This window comes from Stegodyphus dumicola, chromosome 6, assembly GCF_044657685.1.
Source record: "Stegodyphus dumicola isolate Sdum_Otavi_A_Nest chromosome 6, ASM4465768v1".
In the NCBI taxonomy this organism is placed as follows: domain Eukaryota; kingdom Metazoa; phylum Arthropoda; class Arachnida; order Araneae; family Eresidae; genus Stegodyphus; species Stegodyphus dumicola.
The window spans coordinates 158,659,005-158,680,705 of NC_140773.1; the positions used below are offsets into that span (position 1 = coordinate 158,659,005).

The following is a 21,701-nucleotide window of genomic DNA, read 5'->3' on the forward strand; positions in this document are numbered from 1 at the left end:
TGCCAGCTTGGTGATGTCTTGCCAATTCAGCGAGATAGCCATTTACTCAACTTACTTGCCTAACAACTTACTTTTCTAGAAAAGTTTCACTTCTCTAAATTTTCATCTTACTATATATATATATTCACATGTGATTTCACTAAAATTATTTACATTATGTACAAAATTCATAACAGTATTATGTGATTTAGAATTCTGTGTTACGAAGCATTTCTCATTTTATGTCTGTGCTTTTTGTTTTTCTGTTTGTTTAATGTAATATTTCTCTTTAGATAAAGCTCCTGTTTCTAAAGGGATCCTTGGTTGCATGTTCTTAACATCTTGTGCCCTAAATGTGCCTCTTCTAGCTCACATTAAGCAATATGTGGTTTATAATGTACCTAATATATTTGAAAAATATGAAGTAAGTTTTTGCATTAGTACTTCTTTTATATAAAGATTTTTCCATATCCAAGAAACTTTTTAAACTTCGAAGTTATTTTGATTTTTCATTTTTATCTTTGTTTATGTATTGCAAAGGAATGTTTGCAATACATGAACAATCATTGAATTTGCGAAATTGCATATTTATATAAGTTCGTAAAAGCAGTGAATTTGGAAAAGCTTTGAAAGCATTTTTTTTTTTTTTTTTTTTTTTTTTTTTTTTTTTTAGTGGTTGCAAATTATTTATGCATTTAGTTCATTTTATTGTTAAGTAGTAACATTGCTTAGTAGTAACATGCTGATATTTGAAACAAAAGACATACAGTTCAAAAGTTGCATGTATGGGCAGATTTTTTTGGGGGGCGGGGACTGTTTTTAACTGCACTTCATTTGTATGAAGATTCGTTTATTAAAAAAGTTTGTATTTTAAAGGAATAAATGTGCTGTTTAAGGCATTCATATTTATATAGCATAACAGAATGGTAAGACTATTGAATATTTTTTAGCATTTCTCTTTTTACTTCATTCTAGTCTTAGGGTGTATTTTTATTTAACAACAAAGTAAAAAAAATAAGGGGGGAGAAGGGATAGAATGTAGTTTTCTTGAAAAAGAGTAACTTAAGTCAAATTGCCTTCAAAATGTACTTTGCCTTTTTACTTGATTTTGAAGTCCAGTTCTGTTGAAAAGAGAAAATTTCACTGTGAAATTTTATCTTTGTTATCAAAAATCTACTGTGTAAGGCAGTCAGAGCAGTTTCACCCATTTTGGAAAAAGGAACATGATTAATGTTTAGAAATTCATTCTTTGCAGGAAACTCTTTTATGTGCAAATGCAAATTAAAAATACATTTAATAAATGCACTTTTTTACAAAATGAAGATAAAAATAATATTTGAAAATAATTACATGTTTTATTTTAACAGGAGATTTTCTTTTATCTCAGATTCTTGTTCTTCACCGTTAAGGCATCAATGAAACATACATAAATAATATTCAAATTACCGAGAGATTTAGATTTGGCTTTCTTACTTATTCTTTAGAAATACTTGTTAGGTCTTCAGAAATGCACCACTTATAAGATACCATTTTCATAATTATGCCACTTATTAAATATTGTAACCACAGTACAAAGTCTTTAATCCAGACGTCTATAATCCGGACCTCAAAGCTACAAACTTTCTGTGCATGCGCATAATACCTTTATGCATGCGCATATGCATTTACGCATGCGCATAATACGTTTACGCATGCGCGTTTAATGTATAATGGACGGTATAAGCTAGGCTAAAATTATCTAATTATCTATTTCAGGTAATGTTGCAGATTGCGTTGTTCCTTAATCTTCTAATTGGATCCGGCTTATTATTTTTTGCAGACTGTTAGAGCAATTTTATAAAAAAGTAAGCGTGAACTTTCGATTATGTCAAGAAGAGTTTCCGATTCTGGAGCTGCCAAAGGACCTACAAAGTGAAGGCATGTTTCGATGTCCATCAAACAAAAATATGTTTAATAAAGTAAACAAATAAATATTAAGCATTTTATTTTTTTTTTGTAAATTTTGATACCCTTTAGATCATAATTGCTCTTTATTTCATAAATTATGGTTTCATATTTTTAATTTTATAATTTCTGCATGCCATCTTACCAGATTTAAATTGATGATCTATAATCTGGAAAAACCCCTAATCCAGAAACGCCGAAGTCCTGACAAGTCCGGATTAAAGACTTTGTACTATAATAATAATATGAATATTTTACAATGTGATAAGTAAAATAAAAGAGCTGTCATAACAGAAAAGCAATAAATATTGCTTTCTAATTTGCAATAATATATATATATATTTCTGTTGGAAACACTTTTTTATTATTTGCTTTATTTTTCATACATTGTATTTTTCTTAAATTACAGGTATGGAGAGTTTTAACTTCCAAATTAACGTTTTTGGATACCAAAGATTTAGTTTGTGGTTGCTTATTAATTTATTATTTTAGAATTTTTGAAAGAAGATATGGTTCACATAAATTCTCAGTAAGTACTTTTTTCTTCAAAAAATCTGAAATGAAATATAGTAGTAAATTATTTTTTCATATTGATATTTTCATTTTCACAATTTGATTATTCATTTTACAGTATTTTTATTTTGTTCTTTGTATATTTTAGTCGTATTTGTTAGCAGCATGTACTGTTGCTACAATGTTGGAGTTAATGACAGTTTTTTTTCTTCGAAAACTTGATATTGAGATCACATTCCTGCCTACTGGACCGTAAGTATAAGCTTTATTGATAAGCATAACCATCATATTTAGTATTATTTGAAACCTATAAGTTCTCTATTCATGTTAATTTTTCCTGAGGATGGTATTTTGAATGAAGCATAGCAAATGTTCACAACTGAATAACAAGCATAAAGAGAGGCATTGAAACTATTTTAATATAAGATGATGTCTTTAGTGCCAAAAATTCATCTGGATTTAAAATGTATGTTATATGTTAAGCAAATCTATTTTTTTTCCTAAATTAACATTAAAAGGGAACATATTTGCTTTATTTTATTATAAATCATCATATTTAAATAATAATTTTTTTATAGAGTACCATCAGCAAATCAGAGCTTAGTTATAGTAAGGTTACTTTACATATATGCCCTTTATCTCCCACAAAATATGTTTGTATTAAAATGAAGAGTTGGTTTTTATCTGAGGTATTTAGGTTGGAATTTTTTTAGGTATAATATAATACATTTTTTTTTAATGAGCTAGAAGGTAACTTTTTGGGGTTTGTCAGTAGAAGTTTTATTATTCGTATAGATTGCATGAAATGCAGACAGTTTAATAAAATTATTTACTTGTTTTATTATTTTGTTGCACAAAAATATTCTGTGTTTGAAGAATCAGAAAGTAATCCTTTCAAAAGTATATTTAATGTAAAGTCTCTTTCTAAGAATATGATTTTGATAGTTATGCATTGACTATTTTATGAAAATTTCTAATTAAATATGCATATAATTTATGAGAAATATTTTTAATTACAGTACAAAGTCTGAGATTCGGACTGGTCGGGTCTTCCGCAATGATTTTTTGGGCATCAGAAAGCATCTGGTTTTTCACTAAATTACATAGAAAACATCAGTAGTATCAAAAGTAGTTTCATCAGTATGAAATTATGGTGCACTTCTGCATTGTGAGTGAGAGCACATGTCTGAAAATGTTGTGTTTAAATTCTCCAGTGAGCATCGAGTGCCATTGCATGCCAACTAGTGTATATTAGCCAATAAGCACAAAGCAAGATCAAGGTTGTTTTTTCGTTCATCTTGTTGCTGAGCCGTGTAAATGCTCGTGCTTTGAAGAAATAATTTAAAAAATTACGATCCTTTATTTTACTTATGTCTGCGAAAAAGGTAAAATATTCATGTGCTTTTCAAAAATTATATACAGATGGCTTTCCTTCTGTTATTTCCTGAAGGAAATATAATACATTTGTCAGGACTTGTGTTTCTCTTGATTTGCTTTGGAAACATGAATGATCCTGAATAGGAACAGGAGCTTACTCAAGCTATGTTCAAGAAGGTGTGAAGTAGACAATGCAAGCAGGAAGGGTATACTTTATTTTCAATACTTTACAGGTATTTCCGAACTTTGGAATACAGAGACCAACCACTTGTGGTCTGAACGTAAGAATGTAAAAACTACTAACTAAAACTCTAACTAAAAACTAACTTTGAATTAGTATACAAATGCCTAGCACTAACCCCTTCGCGCCGGATAGTGCAAACGCGCACTTTTCGCGGAGGCCGGCAGTGTCTTATGCGAGCGTCTGTCCAGGGCCGGGAGTTTTTTGCTATGAAGCCTAAATCCATGAAATTTCCAAAGTATCAACGCATTGTTTAATAATGCTCTATAGAGTATATAAACGGCTTATGCTTTATAGATATTTGTATATATACTTTAATTACCTTATTTCTTGTTTAAATGCATATTTTACACATTTTATTTTCATTACTCACCATTTTATGACTTTTAATATTATACATCTGAAAACTAAGTATATTACTTAAAATTCTCTTTTTGTATGAAAAATTTAAAAACAGGGATCTACGCACAGTCCTACGTTATATTCCTTGCACTCGTAATAACTCATTTGCCGATTTGGAGGATTTTTCTGGGAATGTGAACAAACGAAGCATCGTCGTCTCATTTTCTTATCAGTCTCTTCTGAACAAAGTTTTGGAAAATGTCTTTCAGTTAATCTTTCAGGATCAATGTCAGAATTTCAGAATCAATATCTGAAATATTTTGCATCATTTCTGCTATTTCTTGCTCTGTTAAACATTTTCGACGCTTCAACATTGCAACGGTAAAAACAGAAAGAATTCACATCTAACAAGATCTAATTATTTTCTAAAAACTGAACTGCAAACCGAAATATCCAATGCTTTAGCGAAAATAAAACTGCTCTACTTACAATAAACAACTACCACGTGCGAATTTAAAGAGACGTCATAAATCACGCCATTTGGAAACATTTATTTCCCCTTTTGTTTATATAATCAAAAACTCATGAATGTGAGTCATGCTTCTCTCATTTCGAGTAGAAGGTCTAATGTACATGTATCTGAAACCATATGGACGTACAGTGCCATCTTGTGGCAGAAATTATAGTTTTTAAAATGTTTCAGGACACTGGCACAAATACATGACAGCCGGGGCTGAACGGGAAAACGCTCTGGCACGCCTGCGTGTTGGCCGGGAAGTGAGTGTGTTCGTTGCTGGCACATAGACGTGACAGTCGGTGCGAAGGTGCTAAGACTGGCCTTTATTTAAAAAAGGTACGTATGTAGTATGCCGAGCTGCTAAAACTACGATACATCTGCAAATGTCAAGAAGGCTAAACCTCTGCCCTTAAAGGCAACCAGCAACAGAGTGAAAACTCGTAAAACTACAGTGGCAAGCGGCTTGCTTCCTAAAACTCCTCACTCTCTCTTGGCAAAAAGCCACAACTTAAGTACTTGGCGTTAGCAAGACAGTTTGCATAAACAAGTTAAAGCATTTAATTCCGGCCAGAAGTAGAAAATAAGAAGTGATAGTACTGTTTTAAAATAAAATAAATGTTAGTAAAACTTAGGATCCTTACACATTTACAATTTGTATTATTTGTTATTGCTATGTTTTGATTTTGTGCGGTGGGAGGGCCGATGTTCTCAAACATTTGTGTACACAAAAACACAAGGACAACATGAGGTTTATTAACTCTGCATACGGCTTGATTTTGATACATTCTTGGTCTTGAAATATGGGGCATTTTTAAAAAATATTTTCTCTGCTTTCATATGTTACTATTCACATCTTTATAAATAAAATGAGTATAATGCGAGAATTTTAGTAGTTTTTAAATTTTTTAAAAAACAGACAATTCGACTCACGAGATTTTAGCATGCATGGAATAAAAATATAAAAATCCACAGTGTCTTTTTGATTTTGATAAATATACATGTTAACTAATTTTTACAGCTAATAGTATTACTTTTGCTCACCTGTTATTCCACAAATTTGTTTTAGTGTGGTAAACTTTGAAACATGGCTCTAAACATAATCCAACTTTACAGTCTTCACACCAAATGTGTCTCTTTACATATTTTTTTCTAATTGTTGTCTTTTTTTTGGAGCAGCACACAGCACATTGTCTTCTCCTTCCACCAAATGCGAGTTTCTTTATGTATTTTTTTCTCAAATGTTGTCTTTTTTGGAGCATCACACAGCACATTGCCTTCTAGGTTCCTTTTTTTATAGAATTTGGTGGTATGTGGCTTGTAAAATACCTCCCTACAAGGTGAATAAAGTTCATACTATCATCACTAGACTGCATTGATGAACATATAGCAGAAGAATATTTGTCAAAGATTTTCTAGATCACAGCTAGCTGGAAATAAAAAAAGGGATTTTTTTCATGTATGTTATTTTTCTGTATATTATGTATGAATTCCACATTGCTTGATCCAATATATGGAAAAAACATTCCTAACTGGGCCAGACAAAGTGCAGCTAACTTTCAGCACTTAGCAACCATACCAATGTCAGGCATTCATATCTGTTCTGATAAGTGACTTTTTGTCTGTAAGCAAACAGCCATGGTGACAACAGCCAAGCTGCTGTTATGAATCATGCTGATTAGTATTTTACTTCTAAATTTAACTTATGCCATCCATAAAATCTGCATAAACATATGAACTGAGCAAGTACATGATGAAATGAAGCATAAAAGAAAGAATCAATATAAAGCTAACTGTTAGTGAAATTTAAATAAAATCCACTAATTTTCTTTCAAATGTGTGGGACCGTTATAAATGTAAGATGTACATGTTTCAAGAAATGTAATGATTTAATGTAATTACTTAAAAGATTTTATGAAATTGATTTTATTCTTGAATTTGTTTTATAATTAAGTTAAATATTAGATTATGTTTAATAGTAATGCATTCTACTTAAAGATTTATTTCATTCTTAATTACAAAAGTGATGTTCAGATGCAGATAATTGCTTTAGTTTATTCAGTTCCTATTTATTGATAAGTCCTTAATTCTTTTTCATTGATGGTCCTTAAAAGAACTTAATTTCCACTTGCAGAAATGTGTATGAACCCTGAATGCATAAGTACTCATTAAATTTAGTTAACAAATCATTATAGTCTGCAGTGAATACCAGTGGCGGCTCATAGCTAAAATGAGTGGGGGTGCTGTTCCAAAAAAAATTTAACCTTTGTTTTAAAATTGTGTAAAAGGAAACTAACATGTATAAAAATAAAATTTATTTTGAAACTTCATGAAATCTTACAAGGAAAAAATAAAACATTTTGTAATTACTTTAACCTAAATTGTTACAGTTCAAACTTTATCTTGTCATATAAAAATGTAATTAATTCTTCTTATTTTAATTTGCACGAAAAGATGAATAATTTTCTCCTTGATCTCTCAATGACAACTGAGGAAATTTTTCTTTATTGAAAGCAATACTAGGGCATTTAGTCTTTCTGAATTCCTAGTACATCTTAGAAAAGTTTTCATTTTTTTTTTTCAGTGTTGAAAAGCAGCATTCTGCCTCTGATGTAGTCATGGGAACTCTCAAGAGAATTTTTATCAGTTTCGTAATTTCACTAAGAACATCATCTAGATTATTTTCGAAGATAAATTACAGCAGCTCAATTAATTTGCAGTATTCATGGATATCAGACCTACAATAGAATACTTTTAGTTCAGTTTGAAGCTTTTCTTTGTCAGTCATTGGATATGTTTCAGTGGTCAGTACTATTTCTTCTACAGGATGTTCATTCCTAAAACTAGCAAAGCATTTCTTGTTAAATAATTTAGCAGCTGCTAAGTGTTTAGTGGAAGAATATTAGTACATTATATCAGTACATAGTATAAAGTCACACATTTCCTTAGCTTCTGCCATCAGTGTCTTTGAAAAATTCTCACAGTGAGTTTCTTAATTCTAAAATAGCAATTTTAAAATTTGTTATATATTCATTAACTTTAAACACACTAATTTCTCTGGATTGCATTTAGTTGTATATTATTTCAACAGGAGGCATAATCTGATAAAAAAGCTGTAATCATCACTTGAAATTATCGTCATTTAGATATTTTAAAATTCCTGTTGCTTTTGCAATAGTTTGATCTGCATTTGATGTTGATTGAATTTCAGCAAGGTCATTTTTTTAAGGTTGCAAATTTTCATGAACTCTGTTTACGGTTCGTATGATGAAGTTCCACCTTGTGGAAGAAAACTACATGTGCGGAGTAAAAAGAAATCACGTTTCCAACAACATGCCAGAATTTTGGCACTGCAAGAGCGACAGTGCTCTTCTCTCTCCCTTGGCTAGTGTACCTGCTTTCTGTGTGCGCATGCGCAGAACAACCAAACACTACATCGCTGGAACTGTGAAGCGCGCAGTTCCAAACAAAGACTTTCATACCTTTTTCACATTCTGGGGGATGGCTACTGACGTTAAGCTTAAAGATTATGTATTGTAAAAGTGAAAAGAAAGAATTAAGGACTAAAAGGTCTCACTATATTAAATATTAAAGATAATAATATACAACTAAATGTGTAGTGGAATAGGGGATGCTGCATTTCCATAATGCTTATTACGAGCCGCCACTGGTGAATACATTATTTCAGTTTTGAAATATTTATATTTAACCATAATGGTCAGAATACTTTTTTATAGTAATGTTAATAGGTTTAAATTGTTAGGTATTTATTTAGACATTTCAACTGTTCACATTACAAACAAAATAAATGAAACTATGTAGTTGTCAACCTAATAGTAAAGCAATAAAATTTTAGTTGCTATTGTTGATACTTAATTGAATAAAGCTGGAAATTTTTATAGCCTAATTTAGGAAGTCATTAAATATACTACATCATTTAAATAGATATGACAATAGATCACTGCTCGTTTATTAAAATAATTATTTTTTCCCCTAAATCATCGTCAAGTGTTAGATGAAGAAAAAGAAAATATTCTTTTTTCTTTTTAGAATAAATTTTGTTAGAGGAGCTGGGATTCAGATAAACATGAAATTTAGTTTTTAGTAGTATAAATCTTAATTTTTTTTTAGGTATGGCTTGATCTTCCCCTTATTTATTAACTATTTTATGGACATTCCTCGAGTAGCACAGACGTACATTTTAGGTGTTCCAGTAACAGGAAAAACATTGACTTACCTTGTAGGCCTACAGGTAATTTGATGATCGTAATATTTCTTTGCAACATGATTTTAGTGAGAAAATTGAATTTAATTTGAATATACAGTATTGTGGAACTTTTATGGTTTCAGTATTTAAAAATGCATGTAAATTATTTGAATAATTTTGGAATAACATGTTCTAATGTATTTATTGAATATATTTCAGCTACTATGTAAATTTATATTGCTGGCCAGTAAAATTACAACATCATGAATGGGGGGAAATTAATAGAACCACATCTCTTTTATAAATATCTTATTACACTGAGATGAAACGGTTGAAATTTCTAGTAGTTTGGATAAAATATGTAAACTTGAGCGGAGTGACTGGCTGCACAGCTGAATGTAGAATGTAATAGACTTTAAATGACAGCTTAGTATAACAGTTTATGAGTTTAAATTCTTTTCTGAATTAATCTGTTACAGTTATTTGTAGTTACTGCTGTTCTTTTCTCTGTGAAATTGTTGACCAGTTGAATTCAGTTGATGAAGATTTGTAAAGCATATTGATAAAAGCAGATCCAGTTTCCATAGGTGAAAGTATTGCTTGATTATATATATATTGTCTGCATTGCAGAGCTGGTGTCCAGCTGTTTTTCCTGTCATATTGAGGAAATGTCAGATGTTGTGACATGTTGTGCACATTGGCCTTTTGGTAAGTAGCTCCATTGAGGCTCTGAATATGTAGGAAAACCATTTATTCTAACATCTGTGAATGCTTCTTGGTAAGAATATGGATATGCTACTTATAGATAAATGGGACTCATCTAATAGCATCTCATGCCTCTAATGTATTATCCCAGTATAATGATGAATAATAACTACAGCAGTTAATCTCCATAGTACCACCACACATAGACATAACCATCACGGTGCTACATGAAAAAGTAGGATTCATCTATAAAGATAATGTTCTGTACATCTTTGATCATATGATAATGTCATATTAGTCGATGTACATCTTTGAAAGTACTGTTATAATAACAAATATTTGTTTTGTGCAACTAAAGGTAGGCTAAGCAATGGCCAAATTGTAAGCAATCCATAATAAATGTACTTGTTTATTGTACCACTCCATATTTGTTTACTGTGCCACCATGAAAACAAGGACTTGGTATTGCAGTCATGATATCACTAGCAGCAAACAATGGAAAAGTGTGCTCACAGTTAAATAATGCTAATAGCTGCAGTAAATCTGAGCTAATTAAAACATTTATATCTCTTAAATGGGCATGGAAAGTAAGTAAATTGAGCATGGTTTCTTTCAAAATAGTGAATTTAAGACAAACTGTAATTTCTCAAGCAAAATAAATAGCATTTTGAACAAGGCAAATATGGGATTTTTTTAAACTTATAACTGAAATTCAGAATAAATTAAAATTTACATCAAAATATTAAAAAAGTAGTTGTTAATTGTATTACAATGTTTCTTTTATTTTCTCCTCCCTTCCAGAAAAGTTTTTTTCGTTTAATAATTTTTGGTATAATGCAGATGCAAGTTATGATATGCAACATGTACAGATAGAACACAGCAACAGTCACTTCTGTCAGGATTTAATATAAAAGTATTTTAATTTCCTATTTTTTGTCCAGAACAATTAGTTTTGAGTTGGAGCTGCATTTGAGTAATTTTGGAGTCATATATGAACAATAAACAGATATAGGTAAGTTAAAACTGGTATCTCATAGAATGTTATCAAATAAGTTTCTGAACTATTATATTAAATAGCTGTACTATTTTATGAGCTCTTAATATAATCTTGGAAACCGTGTCTCTGTAAAGATTTGATTTGAATGAAAATGAGAGATTTGGTTTTAGTAATTTAGTTCCTTATTTATTACTAACTACCATTATTGTACATTAATTCATGTATCAGTATTTAACTACATATTTATTTAAATTCTGCCCTCAGATCTATTGCTGTCATTTTTTATTCACATGTCAACATAATTAACTACAGGTATTATTGAATTCCTTCTTAACCATCACTTTGTGTGTTAATTCTTTTATGTCAATATTCTTAACAACAGTTTTCATCAAAGTTGGAAACATATCACAATGATTTTTTAAGATTATATATCTTGTAATATAATTAAATTGATTTGAAAGTCCAATGCAATGTGGAAAAATTCATTCCCAATCAATAAAATCAAAATTGTTTCTTTATGTTATTATGCAATTTGCCAATCTTATGGAGCTGATTTAAGAAAAATTCATCCTTAACCCTTTCGTGGGCCATTTATTTCTCTTTTGAATTTCTCCTGTTTTTTTTTTTTTTTTTTCCAACTAAACAATAGCATTTAAGGAAATATATTTTATTATGCCAAATTTTTGTTTACATTTAAATTCTAGGGGTGGGAAGTATACTTCCCACGGGACCTTTTATGGTCATAGAGAAAATGCAATGTAAAGGCGATTATTTGCCGTGAAAAGATGAGAAACATGTTGCAATGCACAAGGGTACATCACATACTGCACACATATAGCAGGTCCTCTTTTCTTGGGCCTTTGTGCTACATTTCCTACATCATCTATAGTTGGAAGCCATCTTTGGCATATAATTTCCTACATTGGCTAAGCGTATATCATCCGGAACTGCACATAGTTTTGCTTGGAAGCTTGCAGGACGGCCTCTCCTTTTTCGAGGAATATCCGTCTGTTAGTTGACGAGCTAATGCTATAGATAATGTTAGCTGGTCTAAACTTCTGTTTCTCTTGTTTACTTGCCACAGTATAAAACTATTTACGATGCCAAGATCAGTAAGAAAATAAAAAATACGACGCCACCATTCTACAGATCTTCTTCATATTTGGTATCTTTTTTTTCTTTGATCGAAGCAATCAACCCCTCTCATGATATCGTTATATACGGCAACAGCTTTAGAGCAAGGTACTTCAGTTTTAGTACCATCCTTTTTTGTACGATTTACAGATGTAATAATCGCTGAATTGTGTGCAGTAGTCAACAATGCCTTTTTGTCAAACATAGCCTTTTTGTCTATCCACTTTATTGCAGCAACACCTTCCTTAGCTAGGAACATTGATTTCTCCCTTTGTAGTTTGTTATTAGCCTTCAGTATCGGTGGAAGATCCTTCCTTTGCGGCCTCACAGTCCCCACAGAAAAAAGACCACTTATAAGTAGACTTTTTGCAAGCCTAAAAGATGTCAAATAGTTATCATAGGCTATAAGATGACCTGTTTGTTTCACATCTTCCGTTAGTATAGTTATTAGTGTTTTCCCTAAGCTCAATATTTTATCCTTATTATCAGAAGTTTCTTTTTCACAATAAATTTCAAATTTTTGAATATATCCAGTCTTACAGTCTGCTAAACACCACACCTTGTAACTTCTTTTTATAGTCTTCATTGGCATATACTGCTTCAATGAAGTTCTCCCTTTGAAAGCTCTCATATGTTCATCTATTCATGATGTTGACGAAGGTTCATAGACTTTAGGTATGGAATCATTGAGCTGTGAGAGGATTGTCTGACTTTATGGAATTTATCATGCCCAAGTTGCCCACAGGGATTTGTGCTGTTATCGTTTACATGTAAAGTCTCAGTTATTTTTTGAACCTCTTTGCGATTATTATTCTTGCTACTGATTGAACATTGAGAATAGGGTCTGTGCTCCAGTATTTTTTCAGTTCAGGCAATTGATGTATACCCATGAGTATATGCATACCTACCCATGCTTTCAATTCTTCTGATGTGATTTCTTTCCAGTTCAGGATAATGTCTTTTGTGGTATGACCCAATCTCTTCCTTTTCTTAGGTTGCTTTGCATATGAGTTTCGTCAACAATATTCTGTAAAATTTCCTCAGTAAAAATCATGCCAAAATAATCCTTTTCTTTCTCAGTAGAACTGAATGATATTTTCAAATGTATTTTCAAAAATATTCTAATTTTTTCCAACATACCTATTGCACGTGTCTTTCATACATGATGCAATAGCATTTTCACTTTTCACCCATTATTTATTGTTCAGTATTATATAGTTACTGCAGAAATATACAAAATAAGAGAACATTATTATAATAAAAACAGTGTTTACTTACATTTGTAGCAGAATCGTATAGCAATGCAAATGCCAAATCAGAACAGGTGTCTCAATGGAACAGATCTCACACAATGCGTTCGAACTTTCAAAACAAATGTGCTAATTCTGTTTTCAATCGATTGAACACAGATGGCAGCACTATACTGAAGTGGGAATTAGAGTTCCCAACGTTATAATACCAAAGCCAATATATTATAGTGGGTTTTGTGCTTCCCACAGGTGTATTTCCCAGGATCATGTAGGTGGGAAGTAGCCTTCCCACGGCCCACAAAAGGGTTAATCAATAAAATCAAAATTATTTCTTTACATTATTATGCAGTTTGCCAATGTTATGGAGCTGAATTAAGTACAGTTATAAAAGCTTAAATTATATTTAGGATGAAAAAAAATCTTAATTTTCAGTCATGGAAAAATGTACAAATTAGAGCGATTGAATCTTAATTGTCTTGAATAAATATTGGTTGATATGAATCAAAATCTTGTTGCAAAAGATTCTGACTGTTGGAGTTAAACTTTATAGGCATGCATTTTAAAAATGTTTGTAAGATAATTCTCATCGTAAAATATAGATTTAGAACATAGTATACACTTTTTATTAATTTGCTAGAGTTCAAAATGTGTAAAAAATAAACTGAAATTGCGTGTATAAAAAAAATATTACATATATCTTGGACCATTTTGCTGATGGGAACTTTTATCAGAAAGAACTTGCAATCACTTCTTGTAGATAAAAATTGATTTTTTGAATGAAAATAATGCATTTTTTGAGTGTTTCTATAAAAAATTAGTGCATAAAAGTATAAATTATTCTATTTAAGAACATTGCTAATTACCAAATCAAATGATTATATTTGGTAAATGTGAATGAAACAAGTACAAAACTCGTGCTAAGCATGAGGTGCAGTGTTGCGAACTACCATTCTTTCTGCTAATAAATATAGCTTGAAAATCAAGGCATGTTTTTATGGTGATGGCTACACAATCTAATTCTTGAGATAGGGTGCATGATCTGATTAAAACACTGGTCCCATTCCCACATTGATTGATGGTCCCATGCCCACCATATACATAAGATGCTTATCCTTTTAAATGTTGGTTTAAATATTAGCCTGCACATCACTCTCTGCCCCTCTTGAAACCACCATATACAGCAATTTTGTGGTAAGATGTGTGGGCTTTTCTACAATAAAATATAGACTTGATTTGGTTTGAGTTCTGCTTTTGTACATCAGGCATATGTAGATCTGCTCAGCTAAACAGTAGGCAAATGCAATTCCGATATGAAAAGCCTGCTGTGTGTTCACCTCTTTTATGCTTATTCCCCGTTGGAAGCTAATGATTTGCGTATGTGCAGCATTATTAACATTTGCAAGGTCTGCCGACCTGTAGTCAGCCGAAGTCCACGAAATTCCTCCTGGCAAAGAGGGCAAGTTTATGCTGTTGTTGGCAACATCCTCGTGCAGCTTACTGGTGACAGTGTGATTTAGCTCAATTCTGCCCCCGGTTTTGATGGAGAGTAAGGAGGATATGTCCAAGGGTCTCCCACCCTTCCCTACCACCAACCTCTCAAAAGGATTTTCGACTCGTCCCATATTTAGGATGCCTACATGCCAAATGAACACTATACATTTATAAACATCCATGCCTTCTTTGGAATTCAAATCCAGGCCCTTTGGCACAGCAGTTAGCAACGGTAATTGCCATACCGTTTGAGCAGTATTTTATTTGGGTATGACTTGTGTATTTTACTTGTGTATAACACAGTGATGAAAACATCGTCACATTTTTTATTTTAAAATTTCACCCTTTTAATTACTGTGAGTTTATATATTAACAACTGTAGTAAGTTTTTAATTATTGAGTAATGAGAGTATGCTATTATAACTGACAATCAGACTGAATTTATTTCAAGACATGCATATTCATTTGTAGAGCAATATAATTATGAGGATGAATGACATATTCATGAAATTGTCTGAAGATGTTTGTTTTTTAATATATTCTAAATTAATGACTTTGCATTTTATAGGTTATGAGTTATAATGAAGCATCAATGATATCTGGTATTTGTTCTTTAGTAAGTTCATTTAGTATTTGCCTTTTATATTTAATAATTCTACATACCGAATGTGTAATTATTTGTCACAATAGGAATTGTTAACATTAAATTTGATATTGATTGCAGATAATTGAATTTTACCTCATACAGCTGTACAAAAGTAACACCAGCATGGGGAGAACAAAGTGCAGTCACAGGACCGAACCTCCAAAATAGAATGTCGCCACCAGCCCACACATTTTCAGCAGTTAAGCCTAATAAAAAAATTCATATAAAATCAGCATTTCAATATAATGACTTCAATTTTTGAAGTTATGTACTCAATATACTAATTCTTAATATGTATTAATGTAAAGAATATCACATTAATAGAAATAAATGAAACATGCAAAATACTAAAATTATAACTATACACATGAAAACAAATACTATACACATGAAAACAAAATTGCAGATATTAAATTTAAACAAAGAATATTAAGCAATAATTATCTGTAGGTAATTAAATTCTAATTTAAAAATTCTGCTGTGTGTGGAATAATTCAAGATCAATGCACAGTCCTATATTGCATATTTTCCACTTATAATACAATGTTTGCTTTCGCTTTTCCTTGTCTGTAGCGCACAGAAAAAATAAATAATGTCAACAAAAACGATAAGATGGATACACTTCCTGACATTCTAACAATGAAAAAAAGCAAAGAACAAAAACAGCAAAAAATGAATTTTTTTAATGAAATAATAATAATAAAAAAAAAACATTAGTGCCCTTTTAACTCCCATGCATACTTATAAAGAACTGTGATTCCCAATTTGTTTACATCAAAATATCAAAACCAGAAACACAGAACAAAAACTGATGCATGTACATGAAGCTCAAATATCACGACTCAACTAGTGTGAAATCATTAGCATTTAGTGCCATTTACTGGCATTAAAAATTCAAATAAATCATTCTATTTGCAAATTATGCATACACAACACTGGGCTGAGAAGATTTATCGGAGCTCTTCATGTAGAAGCGATGCTGGGCTGGTAAGAGTGGAATCATTGTGTCGTGCCTATGGGGCATTGGTCTCAAATGGGTTAAGCTGCATACAGTTGCATGAAACATTGTGATAATATACTGTTGAATTTGGACTTAATAAATCACTTGGTGTTCATAAAAATGAAACTATTTCTTAAATCAAGATATTAAAATAGACATGAATATATGCAATGAAACATACAGATTGTGCAGCTACTATTTTATGAAGACGTCAGTGAAGTCATTAAAAAATATTTTATGAAACAATGCATGTCAACAAAATTTTTAAGGGGGAAAATGCAATAAATAATGTTTAGAAAATAAATTTATGAGTAAAGTGTGAATTTGTTATGAAGAATTCACTCTACAGATTTTATCGATTTTGGGGTAGCATCAAATGCTTCATACTCTGTATCAAATTTATTAGAATTTTTTTTTTACAATCTTTGGGAGGGAAAGGCCAGGTGCTTTTGTGATTCATAGTATTTCCTCTTCACATTCAATGTGGAATCCATTGTTTCGTTGTCATTACATTGTGTCACAAAAAATGATAAACTGATAATAATATGAAAATTTGTAGGTCTATGAAATTTCATTCCCTCTTTTGAGCATAGTCATTTTTATAAATCTTTGTGATAATGGTAGATCACTTTCAGGAATAATTTAGTGCAACTGTTAAAATCAATTGTTAATGATTGATGTCACTTCATTTCTTGAATCTCTAATAAAACTATTTACATCAAGAACATTTGGTTTAAAGGTTTGTAACATGATATTTTTCCAAATTTTGATTATTCTTCTAATTAATAGTTTTCAATACTTCATTCTGAATTAATTCTTGTATCCAGAAGTTGTTCATTTGTACAGTTTTGGGCGAGAAAACAAGACCAGTGTTTGAAACTAGGACAATTTCTCTTTGCATGTGAGCAAGGCTTATATGTAATTTTATGATAACCATTAATTTGGCTCGCTTTTCTAGGGTATGTAATTAAAAAAATTCAATTTTGTAAAAAACCTGCTAATTCAATAATCTATTAAAATCAGTTTTTTAAGGAGCCTAATTTCTTTGACAAATGAGAAAAAAATGTTAATGAAGAAAATTAGTAAATTCATATGAAGTGTTTGAAAGTGGTGCATTAGAAAAGGAAATCGTGCTTTCTTTATTTGTGTTATTTTAATCACTGAGTGATTTGAGATACTTGAATTTAAGAATAGGTTATTTAACTATACTATCATGAATATTATCAGTGTTTTTATATTGCCCAGATTTAACATACAAGGTAATTTATAAATATAATATCCGAAAGAAATGCTGCAGGTACCATTCTCTCATATGTAGTTTATGAAATTAAGATTTCATCTGTAAAAGTCACGGCTCAAGTACATTTTGTTAATAACAGTAAAATATTCTCTATTAGCCTATTTTATTATTATTGTTTAAAATTTTTGTTTCTCATCCATATTTTCTTTTCCTGAGATCTTGCAGTATTTATATATTATTGATCTTCACATTAATGCTAAAATAACAGTTACAGGTTCTTCTATATTATAGTGGCCTCCAAGACTGAATAGCTATCAATCAAGATATCTCGTTGAAATCTCGCAGTACATTAAATCTCGGTTGATGAACGATTAAATTTTGCGCTCCACTATAATAAGGAAGTACTCATAATTACATTATGAATTAAGGTAGTTAAATTTAAAAAATTAAATGGCAGTAGCAGAATTGAAAATTTGGGAAAAAAAAGTTTATAATATAGCAGTTTTTATTGCAAATTTACTTTTAAACTCTGGAATATTTTCATAATTAGAAAAAATTCACATGTTAAATAAAATCCACAAAGTACAATTAATAAAATCATAGAAAATTTTTCTTAAATATTTATCTCAGGTTAGAGAATTATTAGAAATTGCATGAAAATTCATAAACGTTTGACCTCTAGAACTACCAGTGGGATAAAATGGCTGCATTTACAAGCTAAAATAGTAGAATTAAGTGTATGTGAATAGTTCTGTTCTCAGAATACCACTGGAATTTTCACTTATATTAATATATATAAAATAATTCTACTTTAATTAAACTTAGGAGATAATATAATCAATTAATCAATACGGTTTAGGAAATAAATTATATATATATATATAAATTTTTTTAAAAAGTAATTAAAAGTAGATTAAAAAGCCTATGACTTGCACTAAAGTTGCAAAGTAACAAACCAATAATTCATATTAATTTATAATAAGAAAACTTTCCATATACCATCTCCAAGGAACACAAATTCAATTTAAAACCATGAATGATAAAAAACAGTCAGAATTTAAATATTTTAAATAGTAATTTCAATCTTGTTTAAAAACATAAAAATCTTTAATCGCAAAAATACAAAAACCAAAAGTAAATACTATTTTAAGTATTGAAAAAGTTGCTATTGTCATTGATCGCAGAGTAATCGACTTATCAAGGGGATAAACCAATCTACCATTAATTAATAACAACTAAATTAGTAGAGTGTTTCATCTTACTTCCAAGTAAGCATCTAATTATTTGCTAGATCCAAACCATAAGTTACAATTAATACTTAATCCTAATAATGACAGTCCATTTAAGCCAAAAGAATCCTATAAAACAAAATAGCAAATAATCTTAAAAGTAAAGTTTCTCAATAAGAGCACAATTAATCTGAACGAGATGCTTACTTTAGAAGACATATCCCCTATACTCTCATTTTCAAACTCAAAAACAGAAGTAAACATATTAGAACATTAAAAGTTAATTCAGAATCATAAGAAAATAAAAAATGATACAATCTTAATTTTTTTTCATGGTTTTAAACTGAATTTGTGTTCTGTGGAGATGGTATATGGAAGGTTTTCTTATTATAAATTATTATATATATAATATAACAAATATCCTCTAAAATATAAAGCTCCACTCTCCGGCGTACAAAATATGTAGTTACAAGGTTAAGTTAAATTTAAACTAAAAATCAAAATACTAAAAATGCAAGTAAATAGTAAGTTAAATTTAAACTTACTATTTACTTGCCTATTTACTTGCTCTAGTATTATTTTTTTATTTTTATAGATTGTATTTTGTTTATTTTGGTTTATTTGCATAATTTGTGTCGGGGAAGTTTTAGAATAGGCAAAGAGTTTTTTAATTACTTTGAATTTATACTCTTAATTACATTAGCAATGTACTTTTAATTAAAAGAATTTGTTTCCGAGTCGATTTACATACTAAATTTCTCAGAATTCTTTTATAGTTAAATTTTATTTAAGCACTTCACTACTTTTGGTTTTGAATAATTTAGCCATGCCTATATGGATAATGAAACACGATTTGAATAATTGGAGAGTTAGGTTTGGAGGCAATTTCCCCTGGAAGAGATCTGTCTCCTGCCTGCTCAGCAGTTATTCATTTTATGCAATTAATTAAAAAAATTAGCATTCTATTTTGGATTATTAAATATTTTATCGTGTTTTTCAATACTTGCACTTAATTTACGTATGCTTTCTGAATTTAAAAGATATTGCAAATTAATTTGCAGGAATAATTAATCTTTTATTTGTATACAATTGAATTTTCATAGCTTAAAATTTAAATTAACTTTGTATATTAGAGAATATTTGTTAAATTCAAATTTCATTCTTTCAGCAATGGCACAAGTGAATTCTTTAATTATTTATTTAAAGTTATTTAACTTTACTATTAGTTTCTTATGCAACTATATATACTATATACAGTCAAAAGTCATTAATTCGGACGGCCATAATCCGGACCTCAAAGCTAGAAACTTTCTGCGCATGCGTCGAGTTGATGCATATTCGCAGCCGTAGCGTGTGCGCTAAATATGTTTACGAATGCGCGTTTAATGTATAACGGAAGGTATAAGCTAAGCTAAAATTATCTAATTAAGTTAATGTTGCAGATTGCGTTGTTCCTTAATCTTCGAATTGGATTCAGCTTATTATTATTTGCAGACTGTTAGAGCAATTTTATAAAAGTAAGCTTGAACTTTCGATTATGTCAAATAGAATTTCTGATATATATTTACTAATATGTAAAGGATCTACAAAGCGAAAGTATGTTTCGAAGTCCATTAAACAAAAAGTGGAATTGCTGGAAAAAATAAATAAAGGCATATCCTTTGTTTATCTTTAACGCCGCAGCACGCAATGAATTGGAAGTTGATCTGCCAGCACTATCCGTATCTTCAGGGCAGATGTTTTTATTTTATTTGGCTTATAATTCCTTACTAAATGTAGTATTTCATCTCGATGTACTCTGTCTTTGACATGATTTAAATCAAATTCCTCGTCATTATAATTCGCTTCCGATAGCAAAGAAAGTAACATAGGTTATTGAAAACGAAAAAATTTCATTTGACAAATTAGCCGGTATTCTCGACACAGCAATTATAGAACTTGAACAGCGGAACTTTGTAACTGAACAAGAAATTATGTCTGTTTATATAATTAAAGAGAATGTATTATCACATAAAAAATGAAGCAACTTAAACAACTTACATTGAAAGAAATGTTTAATAAAGTAAACAAATACTAAGCTCTTTTTTTTTTTTTTTTTTTTTTTTTTTTTGTAAATTTTGATACCCTTTAGATCATAATTGTTCTTTATTTCATAAATTACGGTTTCATAATTTTAATTTTATAATTTCTGCATGCCATCTTACCAGATTTAAACTGATGATCTATAATCCGGAATCGCCGAAGTCCAGACGAGTCCGGATTAACGACTTTTGACTGTATATATATATTAATGTTTAGGAATATATGATGATGTGCAGTTTTTATATCATTATAACTGTTTCTTCTTCCTTCCTTTTTATATAGGTAGCTGGAATTATCTGCAGATGGAATGTTCTACATATCTTAGATATAATTAAAATACCCAAATTTGTAGCAAAATGTGCTGGAATTTGTTTCAGTTGGATTCTTGATTCTTCCCCTCCAAGTGAGGGTTCCGTCCCCATGGGTGCCACTTTGGAAATCCAAAGGCAACTACAGCTTGAGATGTTAGAACAGCAGATGCTGCTGAATAGAGCTTCTCGTGAAAGAGGAAACTCTAATGTATGATTATGATATTCTCGTGGTCTTTTATATTATTTATATTTTTCTCTTTCTTGTTATTTAGAGTAGAGTAAATTATAACCTTTTAATTCCTGATCTTCAAATTATAGAATTTATTAATTCTGTAATTACAAATATTAATTTATATTTACAAGTAGTTAAAATGTTATTTATTTTTGCACATATTTTTCCTAAATTATTAATATAAATATTGCATGAGAATAATGGTGCATATAATATACATGTATATTCAGAAGCAGGAATTTTGATGGCGCAGAAGTGTTGATCCAT

At 30.3% G+C, this 21,701-nt stretch overlaps 1 protein-coding gene across 1 annotated transcript in view; it reads left to right on the forward strand.

Annotated features, from left to right (window-relative positions):
* LOC118185161 (ubiquitin-associated domain-containing protein 2-like) overlaps positions 1-21,701 on the forward strand; it is a 50,119-nt gene that overhangs the window by 13,649 nt on the left and 14,769 nt on the right. Inside the window, exons 2-7 of the mRNA XM_035354974.2 lie at positions 273-403; positions 2,333-2,452; positions 2,585-2,688; positions 9,042-9,162; positions 15,263-15,310; positions 21,174-21,410. Of these exons, the coding sequence (XP_035210865.1) occupies positions 273-403; positions 2,333-2,452; positions 2,585-2,688; positions 9,042-9,162; positions 15,263-15,310; positions 21,174-21,410 (761 nt within the window). The remainder of the gene's footprint in view (positions 1-272; positions 404-2,332; positions 2,453-2,584; positions 2,689-9,041; positions 9,163-15,262; positions 15,311-21,173; positions 21,411-21,701) is intronic.